Raw genomic sequence first — 22763 nt, 5'->3', positions numbered from 1 at the left:
AAGGTTTCTGTGCGAATCTTGAATAAAGTTCTTTCAATCAAAATCTGTGCAGTGACCTCCTTTTCCTATTACACAAGCTGGCATTGGAGCTGTTATGAGAAGTTATGTGCAGCTCTGCCTAGGACAGAAGGAGACACAGCACTGCTTTAGCTTCTGGTTTGAACTGTCAGCCAGCTGTGGGATATGCGCCCCCCCCCCACACACACACACACACAAACACACTGTTTCGGCTGTCATTCCTTCTTATGCTTATAAAACCAGAAGCATTATCAGTGCAATGCCTCTTCCTTCCCAAACCTCTTATATGGCAGGGACAGGCAGTGTAATCAGGAAATCACTGCCCTGTATAAGGGGATCACTGCACATATAGCTCACAGTACTGTAGAGGAGTGAATGCTTCTTGGAATATATGCTCACTTGCCCCTCCCGTTGGCTCTTGTTCCTCAAAGAATTAACATAAAGTGACCATTACATTTGTCCACTTTATAAGGTCATTAAGTTCAGATTTTATTGGCCTCCTGCATAACCCAACATCTTCAGCCTCAGGTGACAAAAAGATAAACTGACATTCATCTTCAGGATTTGTTGGGAGGCAGCAGAATTCATGGTTCTATTTATCACAGCAAGTCTTCCTGGACCTGTGTAGTAAAACAGCTCCAGGCCATCACACTACCACCACCTTATTTTACTGTTGGTATGATGTTCCTAATCTAATATTTTATGCTGCTTCTACTTCTTATCTGACTATCTAAGTTGCCAATGATTTCTCCATTTGTGGATCTCTTGATTTTCAAAGCTTTAGATATATACCTGGACAAAGACCTAAAGAAAATGAACAACAAGTTGTCTTTATTGTTATTAGACGTTTTAGTTATAGTATGGTTAAACATACAGTAACATCACACAGACTGAACAAGAGAATTAAGTTCAGCCTGGGTGAAACCCGAGAAGAATTAGAAGATAAATAAGCACTAACTAATAAAACTAACTACCCAATATGTAAACATCTAGTATATAGAAATGCATATATATTTAGAATATAGGAAAAAGAAACATTGCAAATGTATTACTTCTCGACTGTATGTATGTTTGGGAAAAATTTTGAATAAAAACTTACTTAAATAAAAAAAAAAAAAGCTTTAGATATGGCTTTATAGCCTTTTCCAAACTGATAGTTCTCAATAACTTTGTTTCTCAGTAGTTCATGAATTTCTTTGGATCACCCCATCTTGTCTAGCTTCTGAAGATCTTTTGGTCTACTCAACTTCATCAGGCATGTCCTATTTTAGTGCTTTCTTGCTTTAGCACAAGTGCCGTATGACAACTGGGTGTGGCTTGTGAAATTGAACTCAGCCTCCCAAAGGGGGGCAATCCATTTTTCACACAGGACCTTGTAGGTTTTGTTACTTTTTCACTTAATAATAAAGACCTTAACTTTTAAACTGAATTTTGTGTGTGTTTTTTATAGATTTTATAGACACTTGTGCCTTTGTTCTTTGCGTGTCTAGTTGCTACTGCCCCAATTCCTAGAAAAGCATCTACAAGCAGAACTTCATGTTGTGTTTACTTGTGTTGTGTTTATAATTTTTATCTTTGTTCTCTTTGTTCTTTGCTTGGCTAGGTGCTACTGCCCCAATTCCTAGCAATGCATCCTCAAGCAGATATGCATTTGGTGTTTACTTTTGTTATGTTTTTATAACATTTATCTTTGTTTGCTGAAACATTTTAGTGTGACAAACATCCAAACAATTAAAAAGTTAGGAATCGGGTAAATACTTTTTCACACCACTATATATACCCCCATCTAATTCTATAAAACACAGATTTTTTTTATGAAAAGCTCCTAATTTGTCTGATTAATTTGTTGAAAATTCTTTCATTTTTCCTCGCCCATTACCCTTCTGTAAGATCTGGGAGTACCCCTCCCGAAGCTCCCTAATCAGTAGCTATCTGCTGTTTTAAAAGTTTTGTCTGGAGTGAAGCAGAAAATATTTGGATTCAATGCCTAAAAAATAGCACATTAAAATGTACCAAAATAGCCAACTTCAAAAAGAGATCTTAATAATGATAGTGTGTACAGGGTGGGCCATTTATATGGATACACCTAAAACAACTTTTTTTAATTTTAACGTCACTTTATTTTTTTATGACCACTTATATAATGGGGGTCATTTATTAAGGGCCCGATTCGCGTTTTCCCGACGTGTTACCCGAATATTTCCGTTTTGCGCCGCTTGTACTTAAATTGCCCCGGGATTTTGGCGCACGCGATCGGATTGTGGCGCATCGGCGCTGGCATGCGCGCGACGGAAATCGGGGGGCGTGGCCGAACGAAAACCCGACGTATTCGGAAAAACCGCCGCATTTAAAAACCGAAAATGTGTCGCATAAGGACCGCTTACCTTTACCTGGTCCAGCTCGGTGCATTCCGGCGCGATGAGTTTACTTTCAGCGCAGCAGCGCCACCTGGTGGACGGCGGAAGAACTACCTTATTAAATCCCGGCCGGACCCGAATCCAGAGCGGAGAAGCCGCCGCTGGAACGCGAATGGACCGGGTAAGTAAATTTGCCCCAATGTGTTCAAAGTGCTGCCCATTGTGTTGGATTGTCAATGCAACCCTCTTCTCCCAGTCTTGACACACTGATAGTAACACTGCAGAGGAAATGCTAGCACAGGCTTCCAGTATCCGTTGTTTCATATGCTGCACATCTAGTATCTTCACAGCATAGACAATTGCCTTCAGATAACCCCAAAGGTCCATGCATTCCTAAATGAACAGTTCCCTGGAAAGTGGATTGGGCCTGTCGTGGGCCAGTTAAATGGCAAGCAAGGTCTCCTGATCCTGACCAGCATGACCAGACTATGCTAGCATTTCTTCTGCGGTGTGGCAGAGTGGGAGAAGAAGGTTGCATTGACAATCCAATACAATGGCCAGCACTTTGAACACATTTTAAGAGTGGTCATAAACTTGAAAATATGTTAATGTCAAGTACACTATTGTTTTCTTGTGAAATTCTCAATAAGTTGACCTTCTTACCTTTGGAAAAATAAAGTTGGATACAAAATCTCCAACTTCAAAATGGCCATCATGGTCAACACCCATTTTGAAAAGTTTCCCCCCTCCCTTATACTAACGTACCACAAACAGAAAGTTGATATTACCAACCATTCCCATTTTATTTAGGTGTATCCATATAAATGGCCTGCCCATTTAAAAAAACATTATTTAGAAACACTGCTCAAAAAATAAAGGGAACACTTAAATAACACATCCTAGATCTGAATGAATAAAATATTCTCATTGAATTCTTTGTTCCTTATAAAGTTGAATGTGCTAACAACAAAAAAACATCAATAAAATTAATTTTATTAACCAAAGAAGGACCCTGATTTTGAGTCACCAACAAAATTAAAGTGAAAAAACACACTACAGGCTGATCCAACTTTGATCTAATGTCCTTAAAATAAAAACTCGGGATGCTTCTGATAAGGTTGTGGATAGTCTCCTGATGGATCTCCTTCCAGACCTGGAATAAAGCATCCACCAACTCCTGTGTAAAGGGTTGTGCAGTGAGGCCATAAAGGTCCTACATAGCTACCAAGATAAAAAAAAGAAGCGTAACCTTATAGAAATATGTAAAGGATAGTTTTCTAGCAGCGTTTAAAGGGGTTGTACAGACTCAGAAAGACAAATCTGCTTTCTTTCACAAACACCATTACAGTGGCCTTCACACTGGCAGTGTCCGGTATTGCAGCTTAGTTGTATTCAAGTGAGAGGCTGGTATTGTGAGTGCTCATTCTTGGGGCAGCCATGCTTCTTTTCATTTTACAATAGTAGTACATTACCTGTTTGAGGTAGAAGTCCTCCATCGCTGTGTAGAATGCAGCTGATCAAGTAAATTGCAGTTGCCCAGAGTAGCCACATGTTTGCGGTTAATGGTTTTGGTAAGCCCTATCAGATCTGAAATGGAAACAGAGTTTTAGACTTTTATTGTACTAATAGATAGGCACATATCATTCATCTTGATTCTGCTGATACAGCCTATCTATCCTAAATGCTAAATAATAAATGTCAGTTTAGGAGAAAAGGAATAGAAAAAGAGCCTGATGCGTGGAGAAAAATGTATTTATCACAAAGTTTCTGAAATTGGATTTTATTTCTTGTTTGTGAACAGTTTGATGAACTTGTTGTTGACATTTAAAGGGGTTGCCAACAAATTATTATCAATGATCTCCCCTGTGTTAATTTGATACAGAACAGGTGATCAGTGTGGGGGCTAGATGTCAGCCCTCCAATAATCAACTACTGATAGTCTATCCTATCAATATCCTAGGTTAACAATAGTAATAGTAATTCCTGAAAAAAACCCTTAAAGCTAAGAGTAGAGAGAGCCAAACACACAGAAATGATCTAATAAAAGTCATGAGGGACTTTAGTTGAGTTATTGCTTGCAGAATATTTATGGCAGTATATGTTTTGTTAGTGCTATACAGTACTTAGTTTTATTCCTATATACTATGTGGATTACTGGGATTCCTTTTCTTAGTCTAATTATCTATCTCAGAATTTTTCATCCCTGATCTGTATTCCAGCTTTCCCACTGCTCACATCACTCACTGTACTCATAGGGGCATATTTATCTGGGCCACTGCGCCACATTGCACCCTGAAATAATCACAAATGCTAGCTTATTGCCAGCACTTGCGATTATTTGCCCCAATCCGCCACCTTTACTACAGTAGGGCGTGAAGGGGGGCACGGCCGGCCGAGCAGAGGAGTGGGCCGGCACAGGGCGTTACTGGCCCTGCGTTAGCGCACTCGCTGCTGCTGGCAACTTTTCACATGTGAAAAGTCGCTGGCTGCATTCATTTCTACGCCAAATAAACGATGCATGGTACCCTGCCCGATACATCTAGAGGCTGAAGCCTCTTGATGTAGTGCGCTGCGAAAATGCAGCAGTGGGGCTATCATATGCTCGTGCACTGTAGTATGATAAATATAGCCCATAGGCTTGATTCACATTAGTTTGTGATCAGTCCGTAGCAGACCCAACGCTGTACTGTTGCCTCTGCTGCATATCGGGGAAACAAATACTGTGTTCTCTGTGCATCATATATCATGTATGGGATATATTTATTCATCCATTCAGTGTATATCTAATTTCATGTATTTACATATTGAGTCTGTTTTTCTTATTTATTATTGTAGTGATGCACTTATTTATTAGTGATATTCATTATGTATTTAACCCAATTGATTTTTGACATTCATGGTGTTATTATGAAGTTTACTTTTTAGTCACTTGCAGGACATTCTGTACTGCTGGCAATCTATGGGGATAACTATTATTACTAGTCAGCCCTAAGCGTGCAACAGTGGAGCACATACACATATATACACCGCACCCTTTTCCTGCCCATCACACTGCGATACAGGCACTTTGTCACAATACTCTTTATATACATACATTTTTTTCTTGTATCCCTTATTGTTTTTTATCACTCTCTCATATATATATTGTTTTATTGGCTGTCCGTACAACTTGAATGCCAGTACGCTGGCCCGCTTATTATTCTGCAATTATATTACGGGCAATAGCACGATTATTTAATCGTGCGGTGTGGAGCATGCGCGTATACTTAGGGTTTTTTTCGCTCGTTGCGCGCGGCACTTCTGCCGGAAGTCACATGATTCGAGCCCAGCTGACATCATAGAGCCGCTCCCCCATAAAACGGAGACTGCTCAGCTAGTTCAGTACCCCTGAGGAAGCTAGGTGACTAGCGATACGCGTGGGGTCTCCTCCCCAGCCTTGTTCCCCCCATACCATACCTCATCACAGGATGTTGTTATCCTAACAGGTAAACCGTGCGTGGATCCTGGGCTTGTGCCCACTTGACTTTATTGTAGCATTGGGGTTTTTTCCCCTACACTTTGAACACCTGACTACTTAGTCAAATTACATCTTGGTCTAGGGACACAGCACGGTTTTTCAAACGATTCACTTTTAATACATTGCTTTATATTGGTGCAGAAGAAGGGGTTTTTCTGCAGGTAGTGGGAGCTGGTGGTGTGCAGAGCAACCAACACTATCATATGCTGGGGTGCTCTGCTTGTTGTACTTGTGTGCTCTGCACACTTTTTAAATGGTTTTATTGTTGTCTGTTCTTGTTGTGCTTTTTGTATAATTAATAAAATTACATATATTTTTGGTCATATAGCATACATCTATGTGTTTATTTATACTCTGTGCATCATATATCGGCATTATGCATGGAGTTCAGTCCCCAGCATAGTCATCATTCCATGGCGCTGCACTGATCTTGGACAAATGTGAATACAGCCATAGTGGGAAAGCTGGGTTAAAGCTCAGTAGTGTGTTAAGGGATACCATGATAAGTAAATTTAATAAAGATTTGGATGCAGTTGAGTGAGGCATTGTTACTGAGAGCTGTCTTCAGAGCTCTCTTGTGGTAAAGTGGCTTTTCAGTGATTGTCTTTTTGCCTGTACATGTTGGCAGCTCACATGGCACCATGTGTCCTCCTGGGGGTTTTCAGGAGAGGCTCCTATGCTTTGTAAAAAGGGTCTCTGACATTATACGAATCTTATGCACTGCACCTCAGAGAAGCACTCTTTTATATACAGCAGCCCCCAAGGTGCAATGCCTGATAAACAAGGCAAGAATCAGCTTATTTGTAATGACTTCAACAAAACGATATAATGAAACAATCCAATTTTTTTAACTATATTTACTGTAATACAAATTGCATGGCAGTATGTGAAAAAAGGAACTGATGATAATATTCTTAAATACTCACATTACAAAATTGTTTGTCTATCAGCATACAATGTTATTATAGCCAAAGCTAAGCATCACACTCATTTGCAGTAGAAGGCTGGGTGGACTGTTGCCTGAGGGTAGCATTGTACAGGTGGCAGCATGCTATCCTTGGCCTTTGCAAGCCAACCATAGTAAAAGATAATATGTGGAATTGGCTTCACACCACAAAAACCAAAACAAAGAATTTTGGAGGAAGCCTTTTTGAAAAAAATGGTATTTTTTACTTTTTAAGATGATAGGAATATTTTAGTGGTGTCATGGAAGACGAGCAAGGGTTAATTGCTGTGCTACAACACCACCTGGGTATCTCAGGTAACAATCCTAAATATACTAAGGAAATATAAAATATATACGTCGCATACTAATAGTGTAATCATACAAGAACTAAAATATAGGGCCCTTATACATACTAGGTTCCCTGAGGCGCTGAGGTGACGTAGCCTGAGGGCCCTTGCCTATTTTGAAAAACTTTTATAACTCTATATTTCCGCGATTGTGGGATATAGAGTTATAATAAAATACTTCTTACGAGGACACATCTACCATCACTAAACTGATGGTAGATGTTCTTCAGGTCCAAATTAATGCCACCTCAAAGTTGGTATTGATTTGCTGATGTTGTTCTCCACCTCAAAAATTGGAATTTTACATCACCACAGTTGCTTTAAATATTAAATGGGGTTTCTAAGGGTGGCAGCATATTTATACTTATAATAATATAATAATTCTTTATTTATATAGCGCACACAGATTACGCAGAGCTGTACAAGATAGGTTCTGTAGGTTTGTTCTTAAGTTGAATTTGTATGTAAGTCGGAACTGTATATTTTATAAATGTACCCCCAAACTATTTTTTTTTTTTTGGTCTCCGTGACAACTGGATTTTAAAAATGATGGATTGTCATAAGAACCATTAACAATAAAGCTTAATTACAGACACCTGTGATAACTGTTACAGCTGTTTATTGTAGCCTGGAGCTAAAGTATCGTAAATTACCAATTACCAGAGGTTAGTTTGTAACTAGGGGTCGTCTGTAAGTCAGGTGTTCTTAAATAGGTGACCGCCTGTATATGCTTTCCAGATTTCCCTTGTTATGCAAAATCTCACCATTTGCCTTTAAAACTCTCCAACAAAGTCAAGTGAAAATGAGCAGAAAACAATTTTTTTTTCTCAGAAAAGTCTCAGGCTCAGAGGTGGAGGGCTAAGTTTTACTTTAGACACCTATATTGTCAGATTTTTAGCATCTTTGTTCTGTTATCTGATGAAGGAATAAAATTTTCTCTTTCACACCGCACAAATCTTGTGGTTCTTTGAGTTACAGGAATGAAGAAGCAGGTAGGTAAAGGAAAAATTGGGGCTGTGGGCTGCAAATAAAGATCCTGCCCTTCTTTTTTACTGCCTTTTTTTGTAGCTCACAGAACAATGAGATTCTCTTATGTAATGTGATACCAGAACCATGATTCTATAAAACAGAAGGTGACAGTTTTCTGCTCATTGTCACATGACTTTGGAAACAAGAATCAGGTGAGAATTCACATAAAAGAGTGAATTTTAGAAAGGATATATCATACCTTACCTGAAGGCGCTGCCTGTTTAGGCGGGTAAATGCTGGTGACCCTACTATAGAGTATTGTGGTCCGCCAGAAAACTCTCTAATATCGCTCCAATCCAATCTTCTTTCTACATGTTTCTCATTTTCCTCTCCTGTCTGCCAGTCTCTACACTGGTTACCCATTGCACAAATAATTCAGTTTAAAAAATTAACCATGACGTACAAAACTGTCCACAAGCTGTCCCCTCCAAATATCTCTGAAAAAATCAGCCAATACTGTCCTACACATAATCTCTGAACCTGACAGGACTTTCTGCCTCACTCTCCAATATCCTCTCTCTTCTCACAAACTTCTGCATGATTTCTTCAGTGCCTCCCCCATACACAGGAACTCTACCAAAATGTGTCACACTGTCCCATACCTTCCAACATAACCTAAAAACCTATCTATTTAGGATCGGCTACAACATGCATTAACCCCCTACTGCTATGGTCCCTCGCTTCTTCCTTTGTGAGTCCTTAAAGGCAGGGTACTCCTTACAGTTCAATGTAGTTTTTTGTCTTCTGTATTTCTATTTCTATTCTTTTTCTGTAAATTTAAAATCATAATAATGGGGCAGATTTATCAAGTATCTGAAAGTCAGAATATTTCCAGTTGCCCATGGCAACCAATCACAGCTCCCCTTTAAAATATTCATGAGCACTGGTAAAATGAAAGCTGAGCTGTGATTGGTTGCCATGGGCAACTGGAAATATTCTGACTTTCAGACACTTGATAAATCTGCCCCAATATGTTAAAATAATCTACTCAAAGCTACTGTATCTTGAGATGTGAATGTGTCTGTCAGGATTCGGGATCAGTGGTTCCTTCGAACACCACGGGAGTTGGTGCTAGCCGTCACCTGGGACCAGAATCTAAGTGGCACCTGGTCTTCACCAGAGCCCGCCACAAAGTGGGATGCTCTTGCTGTGATGGGGTACCACCAGGTTGTTCCACAGGTGCGACTAGCCCACGGTGGCAGCCGAGGTCGAGGTACCTTAGCAGGAGACAGTCTCGTGGTAAGGTTCAGGCACAGGGTCAAGGCAGGTGACAGATGCAACGTCAAGTCCAATCTGGGGTCAGCAATGGGAAGATATGGGAACAGGAACACAGGAGCACAAGACACAGGAACGCGGGAACGCAGGAACGTGGGAACACTGGTACACAGGAACATAGGAACTCAGGAGCAGGAACACACAGGAATGCAGGAACACGGGAACATAGGAATTCAGGAGCAGGAACGCAGGAACATCACAGGAGAGCTGTCTCAATGGCATAGGCTCAACGATCCGGCAGGGTTTGTAGGAAGAGGCAGGCTTAAACAGATTTCCTGAAAATGGCCAGTTCCAATTAGTGGCGCACTAGCCCTTTAAATCTTTTGAAGCCGGCACACGAGTCAGGAAGGCGCATGCATGGCCGAGGAAGACAGAACAGGAGCCGGGACAGGTAAGGGGCGCAAGCACTGCACCAGCGGGGGAATAGAAGCACGGGTGAGCCAATGATAGTGTCCATCTTCTAGTGGACCTCGTCAGGTCTAATGTCAGGGTCATATTACTATATATTTCTATTTTCCTGTAACCTCTCAACTCAGAAGCTCCCATTTATTTAATTGAAGAGACAATTTGCTGCCACACATATGCACGTTACAAACACAAAATGGGTTTGTTCTCCAGGCGCGTGTATGACCAAGGCTGTTGGTTGCCACATTTTGTGTGTTCAGGCTAGGGTAGCTATGGTGGGCAATGGATATAGAGCTATGTAACTAGGTAGATGCTATTCAGGAGTTTAATAACCATTAGTATAATTGATGTAGGGACTTTGTTTTTATATTGTCATAATATAAAGATATATAAATAGAAAACAATACAAAATCTTCAGTATATAATACTCCATTTAAAATTATATACTGGATGGAAATCAGTGGAGTGAAACTTTTGGAACAGCATGACCTTCACTGTTACTGGTCATTGATGGCATCTTTGGATGACATTGGGGCAGACTTACTTACTCGGTCCATTCGCGATCCAGCGGCGCGTTCTCTGCGGTGGATTCGGGTCTTCCGGCGATTCACTAAGGCAGTTCCTCCGATGTCCACCAAGTATCGCTGCTGCGCTGAAGTCCACCGAGGTCCGCCGGAGTGCCTGATCCATTGCCAGGTGAAGGTAAGTGCGTGTCCAGCAACACTTTTTTTTTTTTTAAATGCGGCGGTTTCTCCGAATCCGTCAGGTTTTCGTCAGCCCACGCCCCTCGATTTCCGTTGTGTGCACGCCGGCACCGGTGCGCCACTATTCGATTGCGTGTGCCGAAATACCGGGGCAATACAGGAATAATCGGAGCAAAACTGAAAAATTTGGTTAACCCGTCGCAAAAACGTGAAAAGGGCCCTTAGTAAATGACCCCCATTATGTTTGTTCTCAGGTCACCACTGCAGGTCAGTAGGTTATATGCCAATTGTGTACAGGTCAACATGGAAGCCTGTATTTGGTTACAACAGTAACCCCAGCAAAAGGGGGTTCATCAGGAAATAAATAACAGCAGGGACAGCACAGATAGCTTGAAAAATGTATATTATTATAATTTTTTTCAATATCTAGACTATTTACAGCCTATAGGTGGATAGTAGTGGGATGACCCACTTTAAGGTTGCATCAATATAAAAACATAGGGAATAAATCTGGTAGATCCCTTGTTTAGAAGGACTTTGGCATACCTATAGCTTCAGTAACATCATACAATGTCAATCAGCTGCCTCTAAAGCCAGCAGGAATTTATCAGTTAGTAAAAGAGACACAGACTCTCAGGACAGGGATTTAATATGAGGTTCAAAGGGTACGAGAAGAGTTGTTTAGCCTTGCGGACATGATACATGTCCATCCAAAAAATATAGTAAAAAGTTGTTCCAAGTTAAATTAACTCAAAAGACAAGGGTCATATCTGTAGAATAAAAGGTTTAAAGGTTTTTTTTGTAGTGTGCGTTAATATGGGGTGGCAGGATATTAGCTAATTTACCAAAATACATCTATTTAAAGTTCTGCACTGCTTTCTTGATATGAAAAGTGAAGCTTCCTGTTCTTTCATCTCATCGGCCAGACATTTCTGCCCATAAAATGGCTGCATATGGAGGGTCATGTGGTCTCTATCTGTCCATGAGCAATCTCCCTGCCAGGAACTTATGATAGTAATCATGAATATAAGATTTGTTTTGCTGGCAGGAAACATACAGCTCAGAAATTTGAATTCCTCCGCTGTAAGAACCGCACATGTATTCTGTGCAGGAACACTTTGGAAGACTGATGACTGACTTTATAGAACACCTGGGAGAGACTAATTCCAGTGTGGTATTTTATAATGTTCTCAACTAGGCCTCAGGCTGTAGAAAGGAATGTACAGGGAATAAAATGGATCAGGATTCCATGTATAGTTTCCATCTGTAGTCGCTGACGTGGGTAAGCTCTGAATGGGTTTTAGATTTATAAACAATATATGATAGCTGCACGCAGTCAGTGAATGGTTAACAGGACAGTTTTCTGTGTCACTAGGTGATGAGCCTGTCTTGACAGATATCTTCCATGGAATCATCAGGGGCAAGCAGGTGAATACATGCCAGGATTCCTAGCTACACATGTGGACCTACAAAATACTCCAGGCCCTGGGCGTATGACCTCTACTCATAAAACAAAGGAAAGGCATAGTTAAGTAATAAATCAGTTAAAGGAGACTCAACTGCCTTTAGGCTCACTAAGTAAGTACAATGGGCCACATTTATCAAAAGTAGTGCAGACTTCACAATGTGCAGCTTGCCTGTGCAGTGTGCAACAGATTAATCAAAAGTGGCGCACGGTCTGCATTAATATGGTGCACTCTGCACTGCTTGGGAAGTGTGCACCAACTTTTTTTTGGTGCACCTTTAACATACAGCATGTGACACAATTCTGTCGAGTCGTAGTAATAAATGCAGAGCACGGTCCAACTCTGAACCAGAATGCTCCTTTATGTGCACAGCGCAGCTGCAACACAAAATTGGCGCACACACTTTAGAAATACACGTGCAAGCAGTTTGCACACTCTTGAGTTTAAAAAGAGATGAATTCACCAACATAGTAAATCATGCAGCAGTCTTAAGGTTTTATGTAGGATGCAAGCAATACCTGGTTTACCTGGTATATCATGGGCCTGGGGGACCTTTTACCGTTTAGCTTGACATAGAATAGCAGAGTCTATTCCCTGCTTTTTTATAGCTATAAGATGTATTGGCATCCTGACTATGGTGATACATATTATAAACTGAAGGATGTCGGTTGGCATAAAGCTTCTTCCCAGTTTACTTGACAACAGCTAAACCCTGATTTCTATGGCCCCACATATATAATACATATTGCCTGCTAATACACTGTAATAAAGTTATGGCAATTAAAATAACTTTCCTTTTAGTTATATGCATTCCTATGTATACCACAAGTATGTGTTTCCCTTGAAGCAAACTAGTTCATATTATCTCATTTTATCTGTTTTTTACTGCGGGGAATTCTAATAACATTTTCCTATGAAATACCACTCTGAGTCTCCATGAAACAAGAGAACAAGAGATAGTAGATGGAAAAGAGAAAATAAGTACAGCAGTGGATGATGTGCATTGAAACTGTGAGACTCTACTCCCTCCCTGTCCTTAGAGGGGTCCAAAGAAATGCAGAAGTTTTAAGGTTTCCTAAAATTCATTGCGTTGGCAGGTCTGATGTAATTATTTTAGCAGTGACTGTTTCCATAGGAGGATCTCCAGAAAGAGGCTCATGGAAAGGCTGCATTGCGGAGCACTGCTATTCCAATCACTATTTGCTCATTGAAGAAAGTAAAATGCTGTTTGCCTGTCCTAATTTCTATATGAATATATTCATAAGCAACAGATGATAGAGCAGTAAACATATAGTAAAAATGACTATTAAGAAATACAAATAATGTATTATTTAGATGTGTATTTAGTTGGATATACAGAGAATAGGAACTATTAAGAGTCTTTATTAAATGAGTTGAAGTTATTTCAGTGGAGTATATGGCAAATCAATCAGTTGGGAATAAGTGGGAACATTAACCATGTCATTTTCTTTGTAACAGCAATACTAACAATGCCACATGCTCCATACATGCTACTCCAGAGAGAGTCACTATAATATAAAGACTTTCCCCGATGTTGCTTTGTGTCTAATGTCTTCAGGTTTAACATCCACAACCAAGTCAGATGCTGCCAAGTGCAAATGTGGATGTTGCCCTCTCCATTTATTAGTACAGAATCCACACATCATTCAGACTCACCGTCCTTTTGGGCTGACCGTCCTCAGATACAGAATTTTGAGTCCATGTTGCAAAAAAAACTTTAAAGCTGAGTTGTATTTCTCCTGTGTGCAGAAACTTCACTCTCAGACTCAGTCTTCCCTTCCCCTCCTGTCTCCTCCTCCTTTCTCAAACTTATTTTCCTCCCCTCTTCTCCCAGACTCTCATCCCCCTCCTCATCTCACTATCTTTCAATCTGTCCATCTGGTTTCATGAGTTTTCTTCTATTCTTCATTCCTCTGTTTTCTTCAGTAGTCCTTCACTTATACCAGCATGTTCTATGTCACCAAGAAAAACAAAGGATACAATAAGGACTTAAAATAATATGTTAGCAATTTAAGACTGAAGAAAAATGGGAAGAAATAATCTAACCATACAAAATGAAATTTCCAAACAATTGCATTGTTTAAGCAGGCCCTAACATGCGACATAGGTTCTCTTTTATCCTATGACACACAATATACATGTACGGTATGAGGTCTTCAACCCGTATGGAAAGGGCACATGGGCATAATACAGTAGAAATTTGCTGTTAACATCATTTATCAGTGCTGGCCCCGAGGCAGGTTTTAAGTATTTAACCCTTTATTGATCCTGTAGGAATATTGTTTATATATAGTGTGTGGGCATGATGCTACAAATAGTTACATACAATACCACAATACAAAGCCAAAAAATAGAAAAAAGATTTGAATACATACACTTTGTTTCAATTAATTGGGGTGAATGATGTGTGTGGAGGGGGTGCATTGGTGGAAGTTCATGAGGTTAGATCTTAGTTACTTTCCCAAGGTGTGGTTGAAGAGTTTGATGGATTTAGGGATGACACTGTTGTGGACAGTTTGACAGCACCTCTCACAGTGGCAGTTGCTGATGAAACTCCGTTGGAATTGTAATGTAGGGAACATGGGGCACTGTCTGTTGATGGTGAGCTCCTTGAATTTGTCAAGGCATCTATCCTTTTGCACGTGATTTAATGAGCCAAGAGGGACCACATATGAATTCTGTGTCCTAATGATTTTATCCATCTTGATTTTGTACTTTACATTGATAATGCCTCCCCCACAAGATAATACTAGAAACCAGGATCCTCAGGCTCCTATTGTAGATATTGAAGGATTTTAATCTGAGAAAATACATACAGGAGGAGGCTTTTTTTGTACACTTTGTCGCTTTTGGCCAAACATTCAAGTTTGTTGTCAACGACTATGCCTTGATATTTGGTGTGAATTTGTTCTATTCTAGGTTGATTGGATTGTGAGCCACATGGGGACAGGCACTGATTTGGCAAGCTCTGTGTAGCGCTATGTAATCTGTGAGTGCTATATAAATAAAGAAATTATTATCTGGCTGATTTTAATGGGTTCCAAGACGGCTTAGTTTTCCACAGATTAATCGCTTTGGCTTTGTCCATGTTTAGCTTAAATTTGATGTTCTCACACCATTCTGCAAACCTGTCATTGACTTCCCTGTAGGGTTTTTTCTCCCTGTCCCAAATATAACCCATGATGACCTTGTCCAGAAAGGAAAAAAATCCAGCAATCATAAATCTTTCAATTTCTTTATTCTTTAAAATCAATGTACAATAAGACTGTAGATACATCACATTCACAATCTTGATGTACAATTGTAAAGAATAAAGAAAATACCAGCCGATCCTGGAAAACCTAACATCTTCCACAAGTTATTTGTGTCAGACTATGGCAATACAGAATATGATTTCCAGATTTGTAATTCGGGCCACACAGTAAAAGCAATAGAAGCAGAGACTATTGGAAAATTGTGCAACTGTGTGTTTCTGTCAATTTCACCGCTACATACATTGCACAAAATCTTCAGTGTTGGTAATAGAAAGTTTGTACTGCAGATGACAAGCCCTCATGCAGCTCTGTAACCTTTAAATAAAAAAGTTATGGCTTTTGGAAGGAGGGAACCAAAAACTTAAGTGCAAAATCTGAAAAGGACAGTAAGGGTAAAAGGTTTGTATTGTACCTTGAAAACATTATCCAGAAGCTAAAATATATTTCAGGACAAAGTGGTGGTGTTGCCAAATTCATGTGCTTTAATCCAAATAAATCACCAAAATATAGCCGATATATCACCAAAGCTAGTGGATAAATTATACCTTGACACCCCATCTGTCTATGCAGGATCTTATATGTATGGCCTTATATGTACATCCAATGAAAACAACAACAATTTAATCCACAAACAGCATAATATAAGCTTGTGCTTTCCTTGCCAGCAGTGCACAGTAAAGTGTACAAATCCTTTGTCTTATCCATAAAGCTCCTACATTTCATAAAGGAAGACATTTTATGTCCTTCTAAGCATTTCTACAGCACTTGTTTTTTTGACAGCAATTTAAGTGGGGAGGAGATCTTCCAGGATCTCTGAGAGTCTTATAATGATTCATGTGGCCTGACAAAGAAATGTATCTAGTTACAGGGATATTTACTATAACATAAAAACTACGGTTCCCTTTGCTGACAGTGAAATAGTTACCTGTGGATGCAGAAAAAGAAAGGAAAATCAGTTCACAACTGTATTGTGGATGTTTTTGTACATATTGAAAAACGATTAACACAGCAAGCTGAGGCAAACACTGCCTTGTCTATCACAGTTACAGCTGCGCTCGCTTACTCCAGCATGCTGATTCAGCGCTTTCTCACTTGTCTCCCATGAGCAAACGTTTGTGATGTGACAACTCTTTGTGGATACAAAAAATTCTATAGTGATGTGTCTAGGCCAACTGACAACTCATCACCTTGAAGCAAACACCACACTTACTTATGCTGACTCTAACTGGAAACAGCCAGAATATTTATTTCAAGAAATTGGGTAACTAAATACTGTTCATATACCTACATACAGTTCATATACCTACATAGTTTTTAATTCCTTTTTAAATGTGAACATTTCAGTACTTGATTTTTTAGTATTAAAGGACATCTACCACATTTTTTCAATGGTAGACTGTTCGGAGGCGCTCAGGGTTCCATCCGACGAGCGCCTGCCTGCTCCTCCGAGACCTAATTTATGCACACACCCCCTTCCCCCCACCTCATTGTTATTCAACGCTGCCATGTCTCTCCTTGGCCAGACAGCTGGTGACGTCACCCAACTGTCTGGAATTCTCGCTCAAGTTCTTCTGTCTTGCGCAGCTCACAAGTATCCTGTGCCGCTGTGCAAGAAAGAAAGCAGAATTCCAGACAGTTGGGTTATGTCACTGGCTGTCTGGCCTCAGGGAGACATGGGAGTGGTGAATAACAATGAGGCGGAAGGGAGGTGTGTGCATAAATTAGGTCTCTGAGGAGCCAGGAGGCGCTCTTTGGATGGGACCCTGAGCACCTCTGTGCATGCAATGTGTCTTCTTAGAGAGTCCCTGCCCACACTCTTGAATCTTACACTGACTATCACTGAGTGATAGGAGCTAAAACAGCAATAAAACTGAGTAAAATGGTAAAGTAAAGGGTTCAAAATTATCTTTATTGTGTTATCACTAGGGGATTGAAATTTGAGAATCTGTTTTCATGGGCAAAAGGCTTTAAAATTTAATTAGGTGAAAGATATTGTTAAACCATTCGGATCATAATTAATGTTTACCTGTGATAGATGAACCCCTAAATCAAGTACCATTGAACCCCTGTGTTCCCATATTTTATAATATTCTACTAGGTCCTTTGGAGGACAAAATTGTATTTCCATCTGGAGAAACCATGGGGCACATGTAGTACAGGGCCTTGTATTCGGCCCCTCGTACTTTTCTACCTTTTATCACATTCAGGCTTCACACATAAAGATATAAAATTGTAATTTTTTTGGTGAAGAATCAACAACAAGTGGGACACAATTGTGAAGGGTAATGACATTTGTTGGGTATTTAAAACTTTTGTAAAAAAAAATAATAAATGTGGGGGGTGCAATATTAGTGGGCCCCTTTACTTTCAAAGCAAACTCACTCCAGAAGTTCAATGAGGTTCTCTGAATGATCCGATGTTGTCCTAAATGACTGAAAGTCTCAGTTTAAATACACCTGCTCTGTGATAGTCTCTGGGTTATGCATCATGAAGACCAAGGAAACACACCAGGCAGGTCCATGATACTGTTGTGGAGAAGTTTAAAGTCGGATTTAGATAAAAAAAGATTTCACAAACTTTAAACATCCCAAGCAGCACTGTGCAAGTGATCATATTGAAATGGAAGGAGCATCAGACCACTACAAATGTACCAAGATACATCCATCGCTCTAAACTTCCTGATCCTGGTCCTCAGGCCGTGTGCACACGTCCCCGTCTCCTAGGCACTTGCCATTTTCAAGAATTCTATAAAAATCTGCCTTTCCTTTCACACCCTGCTGGATCTTCGTGCCTTGTGCCCTAGAGAAAGCTGTGTTCCATGCCCTTTGCTGTTTTTTGATTTCCTGTTTTGACCTCGGTTCCGTTCCTGACCACGCTCCTCCGCTGCCTGCCTTGACCTATTGCTACGCCGCTGACTCTGATCCCGTGCTGCCCGTCCTGACCTCCTGGCTGTCCCCGACTACGATTTTGCTTAACGTCTTTATACCTCGCCTTGGTAGCCACCACGGACAAAGGCACACCTATGGAACAACCCGGTGGTACCATGCCGCAGCAAGTTCATCCCGCGTTGAAGCGGGTTCTAGTGAAAACCGGGTGCCACTTAGATTACGGTCCCAGGTGTTGGCTTGCGTCATCGTCCGCAGTGGTCCAGTGAGTGCACTACCCTAGAAGCCTGACCATCCACTTATGTTGACAGGGTAATAATTAGACATGAATGGGTGTCTCAATTATGAGTACAATGCACTCAAATATTTACTTATGGAATATACTTAAAGTACAGATTTGGATAAAATACAGATTTAAATAAAGATCATAATATATATTTAAATAAAAAAATAATAAATGAAAAACATAAAGTGTAAATCAGAGTGAGAATCTGACTCCTCAAAAAGACACCTCTACCGTATCATTGAGGCCATAGGGGGTCAAAGTACATAACTTGTATATCCAAAAGGAATCCAGCTGCCTTAGTCTTTGGAATCTATTGGGTATTGTCATCACGATTTGTTCTATGGGCGTAATGCAGATCTTGCAAAAGTCCTTCTTGTCATGTAGCAGGAAATGGAGCGATACACTGTCCTTCAGGAAGACTCGTGTTACATTTGATCTGTGGCTGTTCACGGCAGTGGAGTTCCTGCGTGGTGTAACAGACATATTTCAGTTTGCAGGAACATCGTAAAAGATAAATGACAAAATCAGATTCACAGTTGAAGAAAGTCTTTATATGGAAGGATTCATGTGTTACATGCTCTAATGATCTCCTCACTGTTAAATACTATTACTATTTGCTCCTCATTCTTCTGGATCTACCGGCAACATTCGATACTGTGGGCCAACAGCTCCTCCTCGGGATGCTTTGGTCTATTGACCTAAAGGACACTGCACTCTCTTGGTTTTTTCCTATCTCTCTGACCGCACTTTCAGTGTCTCCTTTTCTGGATCTTTCTCTTCTTATCTTCTTCTCGGTGTCAGGGTTACTCAGGGCTCAGTCCCATGTCTTATTCTCTTTTCCCTCTATACTTCCCCCATCAGACAAACCATCAGAAGATTTGGTTTCCAGTATTATCTCTATCCTGATGATATCCAGCTATATACTTCTGCACGTAACATCACCCCTGCCTTAATCCAGAACACTAGTGTCTCTTCGCAGTGGCTAACATCATGTCTTCTTCCAGCACCATGTGCTCTTTGATCTGCCAGTGATATTAGACTAATCTCTACCTTAATTCAAACTTTTATGCACATCTCCAGGACTTCTCTCGAGCAGCACCAATTCTCTGGAAGCGGACTCTCAGATTTATACCCAACCTCCAAAATTTCAAATGTGCTTTTTAAACCCATCTTTTTAGGCAGGCCTTTCATACTCATTAACTGCATGAAGCGTCAACTCTTTACAAATCTATCCTGTGTTCTCCTGTTATCCGCCAAACACCAGATATATACTAGGTTTCTCTACAGTCACTCTCAACTTGGACTTTGTATGTAAGATTGCGGCTGATTGATGGTTCATGCAGCAGTCAAGCATGACTGCGGTGTGTAAGGGTGTTCCTGCTATGGATCTGCCGAGTGCTCCGTGGCTGCCTGTTCTCCTTGGCAGTCAGACCCCTTTTGGGTCTGACTGTAAACTGTCTGCACATGCGTATGCATGCTCAGAGAGTTTACACTGCTCTACAATGAAAAAGTATTGTAGAGCAGTGTATTGAACTTGAACCAGCGATGCTCTTATCGCTGGTTCAAGTTCAAGTATGTATAAGTAAAAAAAAGTTAAAAACACAAAAGTTAACACATTAGAATAAAAAATATTGTATACACTTGAGTATAAACTGACCTGATAATAAGCCGAGACCCCTAATTAAGCCGAGGGTGGGAAATGCATTGGTCACAGCCCCCCCCCCAGTATATAGCCTGCCAGCCCCCAGGAGTATATAGCCTGCCAGTCCCCTGTAGTATATAGCCAGCCAGCCCCTGTAGTATAAAGCCTGCCAGCCCCCTCAAGTATATAGCCTCTCAGCCCCCTGGAGTATATAGCCTGACAGCCCCCTGGAGTATATAGCCTGACAGCCCCCTGGAGTATATAGCCTGACAGCCCCCTGGAGTATATAGCCTGCCTGCCCCCTCGAGTATATAGCCTCCCTGCCCCCTCGAGTATATAGCCTGACAGCCCCCTGGAGTATATAGCCTGCCTGCCTGCCCCCTCGAGTATATAGCCTGCCTGCCCCCTCGGGTATTTAGCCTGCCAACGTCTCCCGGTCCATCGCATGCGCCATAATGTCAGCCGCAAGCTTACATCATAGTGTGTGCCGATGCGTTTGATGTCACAAAGACTGTGACGGACCAGGACCCGATGTCGGAGCTGTGATGGATGCTGGGGAGCGTCAGAAGGTGAGTTCACTTTTTGTTTTTTTAATGGACTCGAGAATAAGCCGAGTTAGGGTTTTTTCAGCACATTTTTTTGTGCTGAAAAACTAGGCTTATACATGAGTATGTATGGTAAATACAAAAAATATAAGCCCCTAAAATGTCACTTTCCCATAAAAACACTTAATAAAGTATAAAAAACACAAACACAAAAAACCAAAACCATCACATATTTGGTATTGCCGTGTCTGTAACAATCTGTATAATAAAAAAGAATCATTAATAGACTTGCATGGTAAAAGCTGGGGAAAAAAACATTAATACCTTTAGAAAATGCTCTAAAAAGTGATTTAAAAATGTTACGCACTCTAAAATGAGACCACTAAAAACAACAACTCTTCTCGCAAAAAATAAGCCCCTAACCAGATTTGGCAGCAGAAAAATAAAAAAGCTTCTGCATATGAAAAGATGGTGATGCTAAAATAAACCACATTTTCTCCAAATTATTCAGTAAAATTGAATAAAATACACAAAGCCCCCACATATTTGGTATCGCTACATCCGTAACAATCTGCATAATAAAACAGAATTGTTATTGGACCTGCAAAATGAGCCCCGTAAAAAACAAACACAAAAACGCTCCAAAAAAAAGATGATTTTTAATTAATACCCTTTAAAAAATGTTCTAAAAAGTGATTTTAAAAAGTTACACACTCTAAAATAAAACCAATAAAAAGAACAATCCTTCTCACAAAAAATAAGCCCTTAACCAGATTCTGAAAAATAAAAAAGTTATGCATATGAAAGTCGCTGATGCTAAAATTAACATTTTCGACAAATTACTTTTTATTCAGTAAAAATGGGAAATTATTTTTAAAAAACTATATAAAATGAGGTCTTTTCATAATCGTGGAGACCCATAGAATAAAAATAATATACTATTTTTACGGTATGGTAAATGGCCAAAAAAAAACCCACAAAAAATGTTCCTAAAAATTGATGATTTTCATTTCCTCCACCAACAAAGAGTTAATAAAATCTCACCAATTATAGATGCCCCAAAATTATGTACCAGAAAAGTGCATCTCATATGGCAAAAAATAAGCCCCTATAGGTCCACAATAAAAAAAAAGAAAAAAATTATAGCCTGTACAATGTGACACAGAAAATCTGCATGATCTCCTTCCCTTCCATGCCTGGCCGTGTGCCCATACAGCAGTTACCACCACATATAGGGTATCAGTGTACTCGGGAGGAATTGGGTATCAAACTTTGTGGAGCCTTTTTTCATTTAATCCATTACAAATGTTTAATTTTCCACCCAAAATGAATGTATTGTCAAAAAATATTACAATTTGTAGACCACACCTCCATTTTATAAAACACCTAAAGGGTTAACAAACTTCTTAAAAGTGGTTTTCCATATGTTGAGGTGTGTAGTTTCCATAATGGGGTCATTAACAATTCTAGCTATTATTTAGGCCTCTCACATTAAAAGTTGAGCAGGTGCATCTAAATATTAGTTTTGGTGATTTTCCCAAAAATTTGAAAACTGGCACCCAAATTCTGAGCCTCATAACATTCTACTAAAATATGTGGAATATTACAAAAACCATGCCAACATAAAGCAGACATTTCGGAAATGTAAGTTATGAATTTATTTGGGTTCTATGACTGCATCAAAAGATGAATTCTTTGAATTTAGAACGTTGAAAAAAAAAATTCCTAATTTTTGCCAAATTTTGTTTTTTTTCATAACTAAACACAAAAGATATCATCCAAATTTTTAAACTTATTTGAAGTACAATGTGTCACAAGAAAACCATCTCAAAATCCCCTGGATATCTCATAGTGTTCCAAAGCTATAACCACTTATAGTGACACAGGGCAGATTTGAAAAATGAGACTGCGTACTAAAGGCCAAAAGAGGCCGAGTCCCGTAGGGGTTAATCTTCATATTACTGCCCCTCTACAATATCTCCTTTTCTCCCTTCCTTCATTTTATATCCTGATCATTTCATTGCTATATTTTAGGGATTTTTACATATATGTAAATGTATTACTGC

The 22763-nt window shown here is 39.9% G+C and overlaps 1 protein-coding gene across 1 annotated transcript in view; it reads right to left on the bottom strand.

Annotated features, from left to right (window-relative positions):
* The window catches only part of COL16A1 (collagen type XVI alpha 1 chain), a 129414-nt gene extending 115536 nt beyond the window's left edge, over positions 1–13878 (bottom strand). The window contains exons 1-2 of the mRNA XM_072136625.1: positions 13742–13878; positions 3848–3962 (exon numbers count right to left, since the gene is read on the bottom strand). Of these exons, the coding sequence (XP_071992726.1) occupies positions 3848–3926 (79 nt within the window). The 5' untranslated portion in view covers positions 3927–3962; positions 13742–13878. The remainder of the gene's footprint in view (positions 1–3847; positions 3963–13741) is intronic.
* Between the last annotated feature and the right edge of the window lie 8885 nt (positions 13879–22763).

The sequence above is a fragment of the Engystomops pustulosus genome, chromosome 2, assembly GCF_040894005.1.
Source record: "Engystomops pustulosus chromosome 2, aEngPut4.maternal, whole genome shotgun sequence".
NCBI classification, from domain to species: Eukaryota; Metazoa; Chordata; class Amphibia; order Anura; family Leptodactylidae; genus Engystomops; species Engystomops pustulosus.
Note: the sequence above shows the minus strand (reverse complement) of the source record. Positions and strands in the feature narration are given on the sequence as shown.